Raw genomic sequence first — 19,758 nt, 5'->3', positions numbered from 1 at the left:
TGGTTTTAGCATTATTCTGCCTGAATTCTCTTCCTGTGTCAGTTTTCTTCTTCCTCCTTCTTACCTACTCCGTGTCCACTCTAAAAAATGAGTAACTGATTTTTTTTTCCTTCTCAGCATACCCATTTGTCGTCTATGGACCCCCACAGGCAGGATACAGAACCCCCCAAGTGGGATACGGACACCTGCAGGCGGGATACGGCCCCTCGCCAGGGGTGTGTGGAACCCCACAGGTGGGATACAGACCCCCACAAGCAGGATACGGGTCCCCACCTGTGGGATACAGACCCCCACCTGGGGTATGTGGAACCCCTCCTGCAGGATACGGACCCCTACCAGCTGGAAATGAAACCCCACCGGCTGCAAATGAAGCCCCTCCTCCAGGATATGAAGTTCCGCCTGCTGGAAATGGAGCTGGGTCTAGCAGATTTATGGCAGCCCAGCCTGCTGGACATGAGCCTTCTCTTCCCCCTGCTTCATCTTCCGAGGCCCAGCCACCATCTTTCAGGAAATAACCCTTGAAGACTCACCAAGCAAAGTGGCACTCAAGAACCAAGGTCAGGACAAGGAGGCGGACTCAGGTATGTGATTAAAGGCATGTCTGAGGTAGTGTGGCACCCTGAGGGAGGGCAGTCTTAGGGGGAGGATAAAGCTTTACTTCCATGCCTAGACTTTAGAAGCTGAGTCAACTCTTGATTAGATGGGCCAGAGGAGAAGTAGAATTAGAGCTAATTCCCTGGTAATTTGGTTGACATTGGCCTGTATTTTTTAACATACGTGAGGGTGGAAAAAGCTTCCCCGCCTTTCTTCCCTCCCCCACTCAAGAAACATTTGTTATGCTGTTTGCTAAAATATGTTAGAAATATCAAGTTGAACACTTAGTTGTTTTTCACAGCATTGTTTATATTATTGAAAGGATGGGCCAACCTAAATTTCCATTAGTGAGAGAGAATTTCATAAATCAGGGCATATCCACACAGTGGAATATTATGTGGCCACTGAAAATGATATCTGGATGTAGGAAAAACCTTCTTTAAGAAGATCAAAAACAAAAAAGAAGATCAAAAGCAATGAAGCAATATAGGAAAGCAGTGATAAGGTTGACTATATCAAAATTTGAAACTTCTATATGACCAAAATTAAAAGATAGGAAACAGAATAGGAGAAAGTTAATCTCCAACATGTGTTAAACAAATAATTTATAGTCAGAATATATGAAGTTCTCCTACAAGTCAATCAAAAAGAAAAAATGGACAAAAGATGTGAATTCCCAATTAACTGAGGCAATAGAGTGGCTTAGAAACATTTGAAAAGATGTTTATTCAACTTGACTAGTGTTAGGAAAACGCAACTCAACATGAGAAACAATTGTATCTCCAAAGATTTACAAATATTGAAAAGATTGAAAAACTTAAGTGTTGAGAAGGAACACATGTAGGGAAAAGGTTATTTTATACAATATTGGTGAGAGTATAACTTGGTATTAATTTTTAGAAGGAAATTTGGCAGTTCCTTTTAAAGGTTAAAAGATACTCAAGATTTAGCAGTTTCACTTCTCAGTATTCCTGAGAAATCCTTGCACATGTGCACAAAGATGTGTGTAGGAAGATGTTATTACATTGTTTCTAACATCACAGAATTAGAAATAACCTATGTGTTCACTAATAGTAAATATTTACATAAACTATGGTACATGTAAGCTACATGTGCAAAATTTTCTGTCTTAATGTTAAATGAGAAAGGCAAGTTGTAGGGATTATATACTATGGTGAATTTCAATCCCATGAGACTGAATGCCCCCATAACAAATAATTTGTAATGTCTCCTTTAGATCATTGGAATGAAATTTGTAGACCACTGTGTATGATTCCACACCATTTCAAACAAAATCAATATATAATACCATAAATGTGATGTAAAGAAATAATAGAAAACTAGTTTGAAGTAAAATTTTAAGTATTTTAATATATAAATGCTCAAATTCCACCATACTAGAAGACAACAAAGTAATCACTTGCTCACGCCCCATACATAGATTCACCAAATTTGTAAACACTAGGAAAGCCAACTGATCCATGTATGTTGTATTAGTAACTTGAATACCATGCTGGCAATGCCACTGGCAATGTCATTTTCCAAAATGAACAATTCTTGACAAATTTCCAAATAAAAGAGTTTAGTTTCCCTTGATTTACGCAGTGGTTGAATTCCTGAAGAGTTCTGTGTGTGTTAAAATCATTTAAAACAGGGTTAGGCTCTAGGCTTAAATGATCACAAGCACATGTTTCACCTTTATCAATGGCCAGAGATTCATTTGAAAGTCATGAGGGGGTATAGGACAATTGTTTGTTGTGAGGAACTGCCCTGTACTTTTCAGGATATCTAGTATCCTTGACCCTTCACCTATCAAATACCAACACTGGCCTCTAACTGTGATAACCAGAAACGCCACCACTTACTTCATAATTGCCCCCTGGGAGTCAATGCCTTCCCTGCTGAGAACTATTGTTCTAGACTATTCTAGACTATTCCAAGGTTTTCAGCCTCTTAAAAGCTCACTGTTCCCCCTACCTTGACCAACATCCTGATTTAATTGGCCTTTTCTTGCTTTCTTTCAGGCTCATCAGGCCACCTAAAAGTGAGGTCTTAAAAATACTATATCAAGTATTTTTAGATATATAGCAGAAGGGTTTCAGAAGCTGTAGTGCACAGCATTACCAGGCCCAGAAGACATTTAAATCATATGTTTTTTTCTATGTATATATATATATATTTTTTTTAATTTTATTTATTTATTTGACAGAGAGAGACACAAGGAGAGAGGAACACAAGCAGGTAGAGGGAGAGGGAGAAGCAGGCTTCCCGTGGAGCAGGGAGCCCGATGTGGGGCTCGATCCCAGGACCCTGGGACCATGACCTGAGCCGAAGGCAGATGCTTAACGACTGAGCCACCCAGGCGCCCCTCTATGTATATTTTGTATGTAGCTGAAAACATGCTATACAAACAGTGTTTCACCTGACACTTTACATTTTCATAGGGTTTTTTTATAATAGCTTTGAGGTATAATTGATACATTAAAAAGTGCATATATTTAATGTATTTTTTTAAAAGATTTTATTTATTTATTTGACAGAGAGAGAGCACAGTAGGAGAAGCAGCAGGCAGAGGGAGAGGTAGAAGCAGGCTCCCCACTGAGCAGGCAGCCCTACATGGGGCTTGACCCCAGGACCTGGGGATCATGACCTGAGCCAAAGGCAGCCACTTAATGACTGAGCCACCCAGGCACTCCTTAATGTATAGTTTGATGAGTTTCATAGGCTTTTAAGAATTCTTCATAAACATTCTTAGTGTTTACATGATATTCTGACAGGGTTGCACCATTATGTGTTTTCTCGATCTCTATTGTAAGATATTTTAGTTGTTTCCAGGTTTTTGCTATTACAGACAACAGTGTAGTTAACTTCCCTTATATAGAACTTTTTTTTTTTTCAATCTTGGATTATTTCCTTAAAAGAGGTACGAGTTACTGATTAACCCTCATTGTAACAGTTAGGAAACCAGATGCTCCTATGTTGCCAAGACAGCCTTTCCTAAGGAAGTGGTGGATGTTAATTGGTCTTATGTGAAAAAGGGGGTTATTGAGTTATATATTTGAAGAAGCCAGGTGAACAGATTTTTTTACTTCATGATTTCTCAGCACCTTGAATATACTAATGAACATAAATCTCCAAGAGGGAGAGACTTTCAAAATATACATATTTTTTCAAAATTATTTGACCTTAGACTATTTTATTCACTAAACGTTTTGGAAAGACTATTACTCAGTGGAACAAACTTTGGGAAACACTTTCTGGAATGAGGGGATATTAGAATTAAAGTCCTGTAAGTGTCTGGAATATGCTAGCCCTTAAAACTCTTCCCAGCAATGAGACAAGTCAAGGACCACTCTTTCCCTTCCAAGAAAAAGAGCTTCATATCCAGTTTGTAGAGAGCAGGAGATCTTGAAGAAGGCATATGATAATATAGCTCCAGATTCCTCTTAGAAATTTCTGGCACAGGGCGCCTGGGTGGCTCAGTTGGTTAAGTGACTGCCTTCGGCTCAGGTCATGATCCTGGAGTCCCGGGATCGAGTCCCACATTGGGCTCCCTGCTCAGCGGGGGGTCTGCTTCTCCCTCTGACCCTCTTCCCTCTCATACTCTCTGTCTCTCATTCTCTCTCTCTCAAATAAATAAATAAAATCTTAAAAAAAAAAAATTACCGGCACAGAGTCATGGGTCTAGGAAGCTGGATGTCAGTAGCACAAGGGATTGCTGGTATGCCCAGACGACTCACGAAGGGAAGAAGTAGAAAGGGAAAACGTAGGTTTAACCCTTTTCTAAAGGTTCCAGTTAGAGAATTTAGACCGTATGGATCTTAAATGTGGGTCACAGGTTCCAGATCTCTTTCTCTTAAAATTTTTTGAGGAAAGTGATAAGGATTTTTTTTTCTTTTAAGAGTTTCTTCTTTTCTCACTTCTAAACCTCTCTACATGGGCAGAAGTGACAAGGAGAGGAAGAGGGATTCTACCAACCAGAGCAGGAATAGGGTTCCTATTCCTCATTCAACTTTTCAGTTTCTGCTGGAATGTGATGGTAAGTTGGGAATAGGGTCAAGGGGTGAGGCCTCTTTTATGCTGGAATAGTTCTCTAAATAACTGATGTCTGGCAGACATGTTCTGGGATTAGAATTCTAAAAGAGTAGCAACTAGACTTTGTCTTCTGCTCTTCATTCTAGGTGGATTTAAAAAAATGATTTATTTATTTGAGAGAGAGAGCATGTGTGAGTGGGGGGAGGGACAGAGGGGGAGAATCCTCAAGCAGACTCCTTGCTGAGTGCAGACCCCAATTTGGGTGTGGGGGTGGGGGGGATAGTCTTGATCTCCTGACCCTGAGATCATGACCTGAGCTGAAACCAAGAGTCAGATACTTAACCGACTGAACCACCCAGGTGCCCCTGTACCAGGTGGATTTGAAGTGAGGTTCAGTGACCTAGAAGGATCAGTAAGTCCAAGTCTCCTGAAGGTGGAATTCCATCATGTTCTGCCCTGCAAAGGAAACTGAGGTTCAGTGACCTAGAAGGATTAGTAAGTCCCAAGTCTCCTGAAGGTGGAATTCCATCATGTTCTCCCCTGCAAAGGGAACCTGTTCACCTGTTTCACTGATTATAACCAAAGGTTGTGATTATATAGAGATGGGACTAAGCAGAGCCACAGTTTGGACCCGTTTGGAGCTGTGTGACATACCTACTCTTAGTTCCCACTGCCTGGTGCAGCTGTTCCCCCAAAGAGTCAGTCAGATTCTTTCTATAAGAAGCACATCCTATAAGGAGAGTTTGGGGTCCTGTGTATTCAAAGGGATCTGGTTTTGCTCCACCTATCATAAGTCCAACGAGAATTCAGCTACGCCTGTTATGTGCTGAAAGCATTGATGCTGGGTCATTCTGACTGACATTCTGACTGACATGACCCACTGACATTTTTAAAAAGATTTTATTTATTTATTTGAGAAAGAGAGTACACAAGTTGGGAGGGGGCAGGGGGAGAGGGAGAAGCAGACTCCCCACTGAGCACGGAGCCCAACGTAGGGCTCGATCCCAGGATCCTGAGATCATGACCTGAGCCGAAGGCAGACGCTTAATGGACTGAACCACCCAGGCGCCTCTCCACTGACATTTTGGTTGCTTCCTTCCTGACTCACTCCCTGAGCTGGTGGATTCTTTCTTCTTCCTGTCTCTTTCCCAGCTGCAATACAGAAACTACTCTTGCTTTCTGTACTTTGTCTCCTCATTTCCTATTAGGAATACAAAGGGAAAGGAAGAAGGCCTTTTATCTCTGGACTGTCTGGTAGTGAACCCACAAAATAAGCATCTAAATACTCTTTTTCCTGGATGAGTGGATGCTTGTCAGCCTGCTGGTGCAGAGCCTTCCTGGCTTGACTGTCCTGTGGAATCAAGGGGAAAATGTATAGTTGGTGGGATTTTTCAATCCATAGATTAATACATGCAGGGAATATTGGATGTCTTTGTTTTCTTTTAATTTAGTTCTGTTATAAAGATCCCCACCACCATCTGCCTTGCTGGTGGGCTCCCCCAAACTTCTGAGATTATGCAAAGGTATCCAGATCTTATGCAGCATCAAGATGCCAGGAAGGCCCTTCCAGGCATCAGATTACTTCTGAAACAACCACTGCCCAGTCCTGGCGGTCCATTAAGTCTGATAGCTCGGTTATTTCCTTATGTCCCTGGAATCTTGATTGGGGCCTGGCAGCTGGGTGTCAGAGATCCAACTCCACGTACCACGTCACCCGTGAACACTGGGGAGCAGGACCCCAAACCCTACGCCTCGAGAGGCTCCAGGTCCTTTCTGAACCTCTCAGATTCTCTAGTACCCATCCCCTCTACTTCTTGAGCACACATTGTAATCCTAATCTCAGGATTTGGGTTTCCACAGAAAATAATAGAGAGCCTTTGCCTTCATGTTGACTTGGCTTTTCTTGCCCACTGCCTGGCTGTTTGCTTGAAATTATGTATGTGTGACTATGTACAGAATGTAAAGACCCAATCCAAATTCATACTGCACAGGTTCCCTATCCATCTGCACAGGTTCCTTATCCATCTGGTAGAAAGTAAAACATGGGGCATCCATCCTAACCCTTACCTAGAGTGCCTTTAGGAGAGGGCAGATGGTGTGGCACACTCGACCATGGACTGCTGGAGAATAAACTCTTTTGAAGATTCTTAAATGGCTCAAGAAGAAGGGATTCTGTCTAAAGGAAAGGGTCTATAGATTCCACCAGCCATTTGATTAGTCCAGCCTATGTATTTAGTAGCTAGTATTTAAAAACTTGTATAATATTTAGTAATCAGCATTTATTATTAAAAATAAAACAGGCTTTTTTTTTCAAGATTTTATTTATTTATTTGAGAGAGAGAATGAGAGACAGAGAGCATGAGAGGGAGGAGGGTCAGAGGGAGAAGCAGACTCTCCGCCGAGCAGGGAGCCCGATGCGGGACTCGATCCCGGGACTCCGGGATCATGACCCGAGCCGAAGGCAGTCGCTCAACCAACTGAACTGAGTGTTAATAAGTAGCTACTAATATTGGACACAGTTGTTAAATTCCTTTTAAGGTGTAATTGGTCATTTGACAAATCTTTGAGTGCCCTAGCCAAAGCCACTGGGGCTAGATTTTTGAGCTGTGAGAAAAAACAAGGACAATTTCATCTCCACCTCAGAGAGAGGTAATGCTCGTCTCCTGAGTTTGGAGAGGAGATACCAGAATGTGCCTTGCTCTCCTCTTTCACCATGTATGTGTCTAGAATGCTTTCTACCTCCCCCCTCCCCCCTGCAATACTATACTCCTTTTGGCTGCCTGGCAAAGTTCTATTCATCTGCTAAGTCTCGACTCAAAGGCTCTGTGAAAACTTCCTGAACTTCCCAACCAATTTCAGATGTTATTTCTTCCTCTGTCCCACTCTATTTTGTGCACAACTCCATTAGAGAGCATTTACAGAGTAAATTGTCATTGCTGGTTTATATGTCTATCTCTGCCCTGAACTGTGAGTTCTCTGAGGACATTTATTGGGCCTTTATTCCTAGTGCTGTAGAGAGAGGACAAAGTTGTTTAAAATATAGTCCCTGTCTTCTAAGAACTTACTGATCAGTGCTTTGGGGCAAAAAGGGAACTAGTTGTTAGGTAATTGTTTGCCTCACTCTGCCACTCTTCTGGAGGATCCAGGGAAAAGAATTTCTGGTTATTGTTTTAATACAGGTTTTATTACTATCTAGGTATGGTAAGGCCAACAGATCAGGAGACAGCTGCCATTGAGAAGATAATTTATTATACTTACAGATGCAAAGGCAGGGGCATGCCTCACAGGAAAGCACCAGGGATGAGGGGAAACTGGACCAGAGTCTTTATTGTGGTTTCCATGGGAAGGAACAGGCGAGGCAGGGTAAGCAGGTTTAGGATTGCACAGTTTGAGTAATTTCAGCGAGCTTGGGGGCAGAGAGGCTATCCCTGGTTTTCTAGTACCTGGCCCAGGGATGATTAGAGCAGGTAGAGCTTCATAAAAGAGATGGTTGGTGGAATGGCCCCAGAATGGTTTGCTTCCTTTTGAAAGGCACATTTACTGGCAGGTTGTTTGCCATGTTTAGAAGCTGGCGACCTTGAGAGAGGCAGTCCCTTTAGGGGTAGCAAGTCCGCAGATGTCCAAGTATCAGAATACAGAAAATAAAAGATATAATTAATACAGTGATGAAACTAGGTCCCTGGCCTTCTTCCTCTTTGGGTTCCCTAATGCTGGATGGAATCTCTGAAAAACAGGGTGAAAAGTTCTTTCTTCTGAGAAGCTTTTTCTGAACTCCCCTTCCAGAGTAATTGCCCTTCTGCTGAGCTGGTATTGTTTCTGGTGAAAAACTGTGCCAGACTTATCGGGCTTGTTTGCATGCCCATCTCCTCCATGACCCTATGAGCTCCTTGAGAACAGAGGCTATATATCCCATTGCAGGGACACCTAGCAGAAGGCGCTGCACAGAGTGGGTGTCCAGTAAATATTTGTTGAGGGAATAAAGATGTGAAAAATTGTGTTTCTTGATTTATGATGTACGCACACAACACTTATATACACCACTAAATTCTGGCCACCAGTTTAAGATTATAATTTGCAAGATAAGTTTTGTTTGGCCGGCTGTTAGAGAGGATTAGAATTTCAGATTTTAGAGAAAGCTGTCCCTTCTCTGGCTGGTTGAGTTGAACAGTCCTGAAGGCACGCTTATGTTTCACCTCTTTCTACCCCACAGCCACGGTTTACATGGTTCCTACTGGCCAAAGCCACCGCTGGCAAGGTGATCCCATAGAACTCATCTGGTGTTTAAAGGCCTTTGGAAGTGAATTAATGGTTATCACTGAAGTTGGGTGCCAGGCAATGTGCTAAGGCACTTCACCAGCATGTCTCACTTCATCCCCGTAGCAATCCAGTGAGGTGAGCACTGTTCATGTCTTCATTTTACAACTAAGCACACCAAAGCTGGGAGACCTTAAGAAACCAAAGAATCCATATCTATTGAGTGGTGGCTGCAGGACGTGAACTCGGGCTGATTCCAGAGCCTGCTGCCCTAACCTCTGACTGAGGAACCCACCCCCGCGCATCATCCTCTTCTCATCCCACAGGTGCCAGGCGGTAGGAGGTGTTTCCTTGCGTGGCTCGATCCTCTCCGCACATCTGTGAGGTCCTGGTGAGCTCTGAGTCCTTTCCTTGTTGTGGGCTTGATCCCTGCTGGTCCGAGGGCGTCCAGTACGGTCCAGTAGGTCAGAGAGGGCTCAGATTTCTCACAGGGCCGGAAGATTAGTTCCAGATCCTCTGCTGCCGTGTGATTGGGGCGTGGGGGTTGGAGAGGCCAAGGCTAGCTGCCCTCAAGTCAGCTAAGCTGGTACAGGAAAGAGGGAACCCTGGGATCTTTGCGTTTTCCTTGGCCTCGTGCCCTCACCACAGGCCTGCCATCGGTGGCCTTAGTAATGCCCCTGAGTCAAGAGTATGAATAACAGACAGGAGGTGAGGAGTTTGAGACAGGCAGTAATTATGTCCACTGGCTGGCCCATTTATGAACTAACCAAACACCCTGCCAGGCACTTCACAGGCATAATCTAGCAAGGTGAGTGCTTGGACCCCCGTCTCACAGATTGAGAAACTGGGGCAGAGAGGGAAGCAAATTGCCTAAGGCACGCAGCTACCTACTAAGTGACAGGGCGGGATCTGAACTAGGTTTCGCTTCTCATTCACACGCACTCATTTATTGAATGCCTTTTGTATTCCATCTCTGTGCACTTGGGATATCAGTGAGCGGACAAAAGTCCCTGCTCTCACAGAGCTTACATTGTAGTGATACTAAGATGCAATCAGTACATAAGTGATATGATATAACTAGGCATATCCTATTCAAACTGCAGAAGAAGCAGACAGAGAAGTTGATGAGAGTTATGGAAAAGTACAGAGCTAAGTGTGGGAGATTGAGAATGGCAGGGGGTTGGCAGAGGGAGCAGACTGTAAGAGAACCTTGTCAAGCAGGTGATGTCTGAGTGGAGTTGGGAAGGATAAAGGAGGTGAGGGAGCTAGCCGTGCAGATATCTGCGGAAGGGTGTTCTAGGCAGAGCGAACAGCTAGTGTAGAGGCAGCTTAATTCCAGGGTGACTCAAGACACAGATGAAGGTGAGAAAACTCCTATTCTCAGGGAAGGAAAATGCTTGAAAACAGATTGCAAGCCAACCAGAGTGAGAGATCTGAACCAGTCCACGTAATACAACTTGGGGACGGAGACTGATTTCTAGGTTCTCGTTAGAAAACAGGCCTTCTTCCTGCCTATGTCCTGAGGAGAAAAAAGAAGCTAATGAAACCGAAGAAGCTGAGGTCACCCTGGCTATACACCCTCCATTAAAGCCTGCTTGCTGTTTCAACACCTCTGCCGTGCCCTTGGTCTCTCTGTTTCTGAGGGCATCTGTGATATGTACTGCCTGGTGCTGGTTCCTGGGGACAGCCCTGTAGGCAGCTTGGACGGGCCTGGACTCTCAGCTTCCTGGCTGGGCTCTGCACTTGTCTTCCTTCAACGGTTCATTGTCTGGTTCCGAGACAGATGGATCTTCTTAGTGCTGATGTCTGAATCCCCTCGATGGAGTCCTTGCCTAAGTTGGGGAAGCCTGCCTGCTGACTCTCCATAGAGAGGGGCACTGGGGTAAATTGATGTGAGAGCTGTAAGCTGACCACTTGTTCATGTTGCTGCCCAAGTATTGTGTCTGGGCTTCCTAAGGATCAGTTCAGGTCAAGTACTTACTGAGGCTGCTTTATACCAGCGCTGTGCTCTGAGGAATCTGATGTGCCCTGATCTGGAGGCTGCTCCAGAAATAGATAGTTTTATTATGTTTTGCGAGTTTCCACCCTGGACCCCACCCACCCCTAAGATAGCAGATAAGTACTCCACCCTCTGTGTGATCTCCCTGGGGAGGTAGTCTGATCTCCTCTAAGCTTGCTCTGATGGTCTTATTTTCCTTGGTCCTCATACCTGTTTGGGCCTTCATGTACCTCAGTTTGGGAACTATTTTAGAAATATTTCCACTCCAGCTTGGGCTAATTAGGTCCACTCTCCCTTGGACCTAATTCTTGCATTAGACCTCTGGCTTTTACCTGATGATAATGAGAGAGAGAGAGAGAGAGAGAGAGAGGAGACACTCTTAATTCCTGACAAAAGTGAAATGATAGAGGTCTGCACGGGGTTTAGGTGAGGGGTTCCGGCAGCCTAAGGTTGTTTTGTAGGCTTTCCCAGAGAAGAGGATGCCTGTATTGTTTGGATGCCCCAACCAGGAAGGCCCTTGGTCTGGGCGTGCGGTCTGTCTAGTCTTAGTAAGGAGACCAGTTGCCCCCTTATGCAAATATTCTTGCTTGCAAATCGTCCTGCTTCCTTTATAGATTGATTCCTAAATAGGAGACAAGGGTTTTGGGTCCAGCATGTAAGGGGCTTGGAAGTCAAAACTGCCAACCTCACAAGAAAAAGGTGAACAAACTGCAAATCATCTACTTTTCTTAGATCCATCAGAAAATGGAAGTCATAGGGCAGCGTGCTGCCTGCAAAATTGAACGGACAGGTTGGATACAGATAATCACAACTTACCAGGAGCAAAAGCTCAGGGAAGGGACCCCAGTGGTGGAGCCGGTACCAGGGTGGGAATACTTAACAGTAGTTGATGAATTGCTGGAAGCTTTGTGTAGACAAACTTGAGAGTTAAACATTTCAGGGGGGGCCTCCTTTTAGGGGGAGCCTGACATTTTTGTGAGTTTTGCCTCCAGGAGTCCTGCCAGGTCCCCCACAATAAAGAGTGAAGAAAAACCCTTTTGTGCTTCCAGCAGGAAGAATAGAAAAGTAGCTATATTAAAAATACATCCAGAGCATTATGTTCTCCTTAACGTGGACTGCCCTCAAGAGAAACTACTTAACCAGAGCCTAACTGGCCCAGGGAAGGGAAATACCCAAGGCCAGCTAAAGGGGAAATACCTTTAGCCTTTCTGCCTTAACTAGTGGGTGGGGGAAACCCCGCAACTGAGAAGCCCTTGTGAAAGTTAAAGCCCATGGGCTCGTTAAAAGATTGACACCCAATCATAGGACTATAGAATGCCCCCCTTCCCCCAACACCTTACCACCACATCAGTAGGGCCCCTGCATAATAACGAGATTACAAATGAAAGAACTGCATATCTCAGACCTTATTTAAGCCGTCTCTAGGGAAATACAAGGACAAAGGGGGGGTGGGGGGGAGGTAAAAATAAGAACACCAGAGGAAATTTACCTCTAACAACCTGTAGCTACAGTAAACAGTGAGCACAGCCTACCTCCAAACCAGATGAACATAAAGCCTCACACTTGAGGCCTATTTTCTTCCATCTTTTTTACACAGTATATCATGTCTGGCTTTCAGCATAAAACTACAAATCATACCAAAGACAAAAAAAAACACACAACTTGGACAGAGCAAGCATCAGAATGAGACTCATAAATGGCAAAGAGTTAATAGAATCATCAGACTGGGAATTAAGGGCTCTAATGGAAAAAGTGGACAACATTCAAGAACAGATGGGTCATGTAAGCAGAGAGATGGAAACTCCGAGAAACAATCAAAGAAATGCTAGAAATAAAAAAACATTGTAACAGAAATGAAGCATACCTCTGATGAGTTCATCACTGAACTGGACGTGGCCAAGGAAAGAATCCGTGAGTTTGAACGTATGTCACTAGTAACCTCCTAAACCAAAGAGAAAAAGGAATGAAAAATATGGAACAAAATACCCCAGAACTGTGGGACAGTTACAAAATGTGTAGCATACATGTAAAGAAGAAAAAAGATAGAAACAAAAGAAATATTTGAAATAATAATGACTGAGAATTTTCCAAAATTAATGACAGATAACAAACCACAAATCTAGGAATCTTAAAGTATACTAAAAAGGATAAATACCCAAAAAATCTACAATTGAGCATATCATTTTGAAATTGTTAAAAAAAAAAAACAAAAAACGAAGACAAAGGGAAAATATTGAAAGTAGCTAGAAGGGAAAATGCTTACCTGTAGAGGAACAAGAATAAGAATTAATCAGACTTGGGGCACCTGGGTGGCTCAGTTGGTTAAGCGACTGCCTTCGACTCAGGTCACGGTCCTGGAGTCCCGGGATCGAGTCCTCTCGTACTCAGTGGGGAGTCTGCTTCTCCCTCTGACCCTCCCCCATCTCATGCTCTCTCTCTCTCAGTCTCCCTCTCAAATAAATAAATAAAATGTTTAAAAACAAATTACATCAAACTTCTCTTCAGAATCCATACAAGTAAGAAAAGAGTGTAGTGAAATATTTAAAGCATTAAAAGAAAAATAATGTAGGGCGCCTGGGTGGCTCAGTCGGTTAAGCGACTGCCTTCAGCTCAGGTCATGATCCTGGAGTCCCGGGATCGAGTCCCACATCGGGCTCCCTGCTCGGCAGGGAGTCTGCTTCTCTCTCTGACCCTCTTCCCTCTCGTGCTCTCTGTCTCTCATTCTCTCTCTCAAATAAATAAAATCTTTAAAAAAAAAAAGAAAAATAATGTAGAATTCTATATCCAGTAAAATTATCCTCAAAAATAAAGAAGAAATACTTTCTCAAAGAAAAATTGAGCGAATTTGTCACCAACAGAGCTGCCTTGCAATAAATGTTAAAAGAAGCTTTTAGAGAGGAAGAAAATTATATACTTTAGAAACTTGGATGTACATACAGAAAGGAAGAGTGCTAGAGGAGGAATAAATGAAGGTAAAATGAAATCCTTTAGTCTTCTTATTTGATCTGACAGATAACAGTTTGTTCAAAGTAATAATAACAACAGCAACAATGTGTTCAGTGGTTATAACTTATGGATAAGTGAAATGAATGACAGCAATGTTATAGGGAAGAATGGGAAATACTCTGTTATGAGGTATTTGCTCTATCTGTGAAGCAGTATAATGCTATGTAAAAGTGGACTTGGATTAGTTGTAAATGTATATGGCAAACTCTAGAGGAACCACTTTAAGAAGTTAGAAAAAAATAGTATAAATGATATTGCAAGAGAGGAGAGAAAGTGGAATCATGTAAAATGCTTAATTAAAACCAGGGAAGGCAGAAAAAGTGTAGAAAGCAAAAAGAACAAGGACAATGGATAGAGGATGGTAAAAAAAAAAATGGTAGATATTGATCCAACTCTATCAATAATCATTTTAAAAAATATTTTATTTATTTATTTGTCAGAGAGAGAGCACAAGCAGGGGGAGTGGCAAGCAGATGGAGAAGCAGGCTCCCTGCTGAGCAAGGAACCCAATGTGGGACTCATCCCAGGATCATGTCCTGAGCCAAAGGCAGACCCTTAACTGACTGAGCCACCCAGGAGTCCCTCAATAATCATTTTGGATACTAACGGCCTAATACACAAATCAAAAGAGAGACTGTCAGAGTGGATTAAAAAGACAAGACCCGGGGCGCCTGGGTGGCTCAGTCGTTGAGCGTCTGCCTTCGGCTCAGGTCGTGATCCCAGGGTCCTGGGATCGAGCCCCACGTCTGGCTCCCTGCTCCGTGGGAAGCCTGCTTCTCCCTCTCCCACTCCCCCTGCTTGTGTTCCCTCTCTCGCTGTGTCTCTCTCTGTCAAATAAATAAATAAAATCTTTAAAAATAAATAAATAAAGACACAGATAGGTTAAGAGAAAAGGATAGAAAAAATCTTGGAGATTAGCTGCACAACAATGTGACTATACTTAACACCATTGAACTGTACACTTAAAAACGGCTGAGATGGTAAATTTTATGTATATTTTACCACAAGTTTTTTAAAAAGAAAAAGGGATTGGGCTCCTGGGTGGCTCAGTTGGTTAAGTGACTGCCTTCAGCTCAGGTCATGATCCTGGAGTCCCAGGATCGAGTCCTGCATCAGGGTCCCTGCTCAGCAGGGAATCTGCTGCTCCCTCTAACCCTCCCCTCTCTTGTGCTCTCTCTCAAATAAATAAAAAAATCTTTAAAAAAAAGGAAAAGAAAAAGAGATGGGGTAAGATATACTTTACTAACACAAACCAAAAGAAAACCAAGAAGCCATACTAATTTCAAACAAAGCTGACTTCAGAGCAAAGAAAATTATCAGAGAGAAGAAGGGGCATTATATAATGATAAAAGGGTTAATTCTCCAAGAAGACCTAACAATCCTTAAGGCATATGCACCTAACACCAGAGAACCGAAATATATGAAACAAAAACAGAGAACTATAAGGAGAAATAGACAAATCCACTAATATGGTTGGAGAATTCAGCACCCCTCTATCACTAACAGATCCAGCAGGCAGAAAATCAGGATGTAGTTGAACTGAACAGCACCATCAAACAACTAGATCTAATGGGTAATTATAGAATACTTCATCGAGTAACAGCAGAATATGCATTCTTCTCAAGCTCACATGGAACATTCACCAAGATAGACCACATTCTGGGACACAAAACTCACCTTAACAAATTTAAAAGTTTAGAAATCATACAAAGTATACTCTCAAACTGCAATGAAATCAAACAAGTCAATAAGAGAAAGATAGATTAAGCAACACACTTCTAAGTAACACATGGGTCAAAGAGGTCTCAAAGAAGTGAAAAAAATTATGCATATATAATTTTAAAGATTTATTTATTTGAGAGAGAGAGAATCCTTAAGCAGACTCCTCACTGAGTGTGGAGCCTGATATGGGGCTTGATCCCAGGACCCTGAGATCATGACTTGAGCTGAAATCAAGAGCCGGCCGCTTAACTGACCGAATCATCCAGGCACCCCAAAGTCAAAATATATTTTGAACTAAATTAAACTGAATACAACTTATCAAACCTGTGGGATGTACTAAAAGATCTAAAATCAGTAATCTAAGCTTTTACCTTAGGAAACTGGAGAAAAAGCAGCTTAAATCCAAAGTAAGCAGAAGAAAAGAAATTAGAACAGAAATCAATAGAATTGAAAAGAGAGTCAATAGAGAAAAACAAAACCAAAATTGGTTCTTTGAAGAAAATCAATGAAATTGTAAACTTCTAGCTTGGTTAATTAAGAAACAAGAAGACACAAATTTCTAATATCAGAAATGAATAAGGGGGGATGGGCAAAATGGGTGAAGAAGGGAGAGAAATACAGGTCTCCAGTTACGGAATGAGTAAGTCACGAGAATAAAAAGCAGAGTATAAAGGGTGGCGTGCCTGCATGTCTCAGTTGGTTAGGCATCTACCTTCAGCTTGGGTCATGATCCCGGGGCCCTGGGATGGAGCCCTGCATTGGGGTCCCTGCTTGTGGGGAGCCTGCTTCTCCCTCTTCTCCCCACTTGTGCTCTCTCTCTCAAATAAATAAAATCTTTTAAAAATAATAAAATAAAAAGCAGAGCATAAGGAATAGTCAATGATATTGTAATAGCGATGTAATGGGACAGATGGTAACTATATTGGCGAACATACTGTAGTGTTCAAACTTATCAAATCACTGAGTTGTACACCTGAAACTAATGTAATGTGTGTCAGTTATACTCAAAAAAATAGAGTAACTAAAAAAAAAAAAAAAGTGGGGCAATCACTACTGATCCCATGGACATTAAAAGGATAATAAGGAATATATTTTTTAAAGATTTTATTTATTTGACAGAGAGAGACACAGTGAGAGAGGGAACACAAGCAGGGGGAATGGGAGAGGGAGAAGCAGGCCTCCCGCCAAGCAGGGAGCTCAATGCGGGGCTCAATCCCAGGGCCCTGGGATCACGACCCCAGCCGAAAGCAGACGCTTAATGACTGAGCCACCCAGGTGCTCTCCCCCTTTTTAAAGATTTTATTTATTTGTTGGATAATAAGGAATATTATAAACACCTCTATGCCCACAAATTTAGTAACCTAGATGAAATGGACCAATCTATCAAAACAGTCTACCGAAAGGCACAATCTACCAATCTACACATCTGTCAAAATGCACAAAGAAAAATAGATCATTTGTATAGGCCTGTATCTATTAAATAAATTGAGTCTGTAACTAATAGCCTTCCAAAAAAGAAAGCACTAGGCCCAGATGGGTTAACTGGTACATTGTACCAAACATTTAAGGAAGAATGATATTTTCTGTTCCAGAAAATAGAAACAGAAGGTATACTTCTTAAATCATTCTATACAACCAGCATTAACCTTATATCAAAACCAGATAGACATTATAAGAAAACTACAAATTAATATCTCTCATAAACATAGATGCAAAGATCCTCAAAAAATATTAGCAAGATGAATTCAACAATATATAAAAAAGAATTATACACCATAACCAAGTGGAATTTATTCCAGGTATGCAAGGCTGGTTTAAAATTCAAAAATTCATTAATATAATCCATCATATCAATGGGCTAAAAAAAATTGTATGATCATATCAGTAGATGCAGAAAAAGCATTTGACGAAATCCAACACTCATTCGTGATAAAATATTTCAGTAAACTAGGATTAGAGAGAACTTGTCAACTTGATAAAGAACATCTACAAAAACACCTACAGCTAAGGGCACCTGGGTGGCGCAGTTAGTTAGGCATCCAATTCTTGATTTCAGCTCAGGTTATGATCTTGGGGTTATAAGATCAAGCCCCACGTCAGGCTCGGTGCTGGGCATGGAGCCTGCTTGAGGTTCTCTCTCTCCCTCTCCTGCCCCTCTCCCCCTCAAAAAAGAAAACAAAACAAAACATCTATAGCTAACATCACACTCAGGAATGAACAACTAGATGCTTTTCTGCCAAGATCAGAAAGAAGGAAAGGATATCCCCTTACCACTATTATTCAGCATTGTACTGCAAGCCTGGCTAATACAATAAGATGAGAGAAAGAAATACGAGATATACAGATTGGGAAGGGAGAAATAAAACTGTATTTGCAGATGACATGATTACCTATGTAGAAAATTCCAAAGAATTGACCAGAAAACCAAACCAAAACAAAACAAAACCCTCCTGAAACTAGTAAGTGATTGTAGCAAAGTTGCAGGATATAAGGTTAATGTACAAGTCAGTTATTTCCTGTATGCCAGTGATAAATAATTGGAATTTTAAATTTAAAACACAATACCATTGGGGGGGATGCCTGTGTGGCTTAGTTGGTTGAGTGGTCAACTCTTGATTTCTGCTCAGGTCATGATCTCAGGGTCCTGGGATTGAGCCCTCGTCAGGCTTTGTGCTCAAGGGGGAGTCCACATCAGGATCCTGTCTCTCCCTCTGCCCCTCCCCGCCCCCCCCATTTGCTCTCTCTCTCTCTCTCTCTCTCTCTGAAATAAATGGATCTTTAAAAAAAAAAACAACACAGTACCATTGGGGCATCTGGGTGGCTCAGTCAGTTGGGTGTCCGACTCTTGGTTTTGGCTCAGGTCATGATCTCAGGGGTCTTGGGATTGAGCCCTGCACTGGACTCCCCACTTGGTGGTGAAGGTGGGATCTACTTGAGGATTCTCTCCCTCTGCCCCTTCCCCCCTCCCTCAAATAAATAAATAAATAAATCTTTTTAAAAAAACAAACACAATACCATTTACCAAAGAAAAGGAAATACTTAGGCATACATTTTACAAAACACGTACAAGGTCTATATTGGGTAGAACTATAAAACTCTGATGAAAGAAATTCTAAATGGAGAGATTCAAGGATAGGAAGAATCAATATTGTCAAGATGTTAGTTCTTCCAGTTTGATCTATAGATTCAGCATAATCCTAATCAAAATTCTAGCAAGTTATTTTCTGGATATCGGCAAATTGATCCTAAATTTTATATGGAAAAGCAAAAGATCATGAGTAGCCAACACAATATTGAAGAACAACAACAAATTTGGAAGACTGCCTCTATCCAACTTCAAGACTTGCTCTAAAGCTACAGTAATCAAGACAATGGTATTGGCAATAAAATGGACAGACCACATAAATATAGTCAACTGATCTTTGAAAAAGAAACAAAGACAATTTGGTGGAGAAACAACAGTGTTTTCAATGAATGGCAATGGAACACTGGACATGCACATGCAAAAAAAAAATCTAAAAACAGATCTTTCATAAAAATTAACTAAATATGCATCAAAGATCTAAATGTGAAGTGCTAATTATAAACTCCTAGAAGATCACATAGGAGAATATTTAATGACCTTCACTTCTGTGATGAGTTTGTAGAAACAACACCAAAAAGTGTGAAAGAAAACTTTTTCAAGTTTTAAGTTAGATTTCACGGAAATGGAAACCTTCTGCTCTTCAAAAGGTACTGTTAAGGGAATGAAAAGACAAGCCACAGATTGGGAGAAAATCTTTGCAAAAGACACATCTGGTAAAGGACTGGTTTCCAAAATATACAAAGAACTCGTACAACTGAACAATAAGAAAAAAGTGACCCAACGAAAAATGGGCAAAAGCTCTGAACAAACACCTCATTAAAGAAGATATACAGATGGCAGAGAAGCATATGAAAAGATGTTAAGCATCACATGTCATTAGGGAATTTCAAATTAAAACAATGAACTACCACTACACACCTATTAAAATAGCTAAAATTCAGGGGCGCCTGGGTGGCTCAATCATTAAGCGTCTGCCTCCGGCTCGGGTCATGATCCCAGGGTCCTGGGATCGAGCCCTGCATCGGGCTCCCTGCTCCGGGGGGAGTCTGCTTCTCCCTCTCCC

General features: G+C 41.9%; 1 protein-coding gene across 13 annotated transcripts in view; it reads left to right on the top strand.

The window, feature by feature from the left end:
- The window catches only part of WBP2NL (WBP2 N-terminal like), a 64,242-nt gene that overhangs the window by 24,945 nt on the left and 19,539 nt on the right, over nt 1–19,758 (top strand). For 2 of the 13 annotated variants that reach the window (XM_027594611.2, XM_027594610.2), the window contains exons 6-7: nt 118–581; nt 4,497–4,633. In XM_027594611.2, the coding sequence (XP_027450412.2) occupies nt 118–515 (398 nt within the window). In that variant the 3' untranslated portion in view covers nt 516–581; nt 4,497–4,633. Of the gene's footprint in view, nt 1–117; nt 582–2,803; nt 2,836–4,496; nt 4,634–7,889; nt 7,933–8,839; nt 9,022–9,209; nt 9,275–10,267; nt 10,497–19,758 lie in introns of those variants that run through there. The other 11 variants (XM_027594616.2, XM_027594615.2, XM_027594606.2 and 8 more) reach the window with 11 other exon arrangements.

Source organism: Zalophus californianus, chromosome 9, assembly GCF_009762305.2.
Source record: "Zalophus californianus isolate mZalCal1 chromosome 9, mZalCal1.pri.v2, whole genome shotgun sequence".
In the NCBI taxonomy this organism is placed as follows: Eukaryota; Metazoa; Chordata; class Mammalia; order Carnivora; family Otariidae; genus Zalophus; species Zalophus californianus.
The sequence above is the reverse complement of the archived record's forward strand: the minus strand, read 5'-3'. Positions and strand labels throughout refer to the sequence as shown.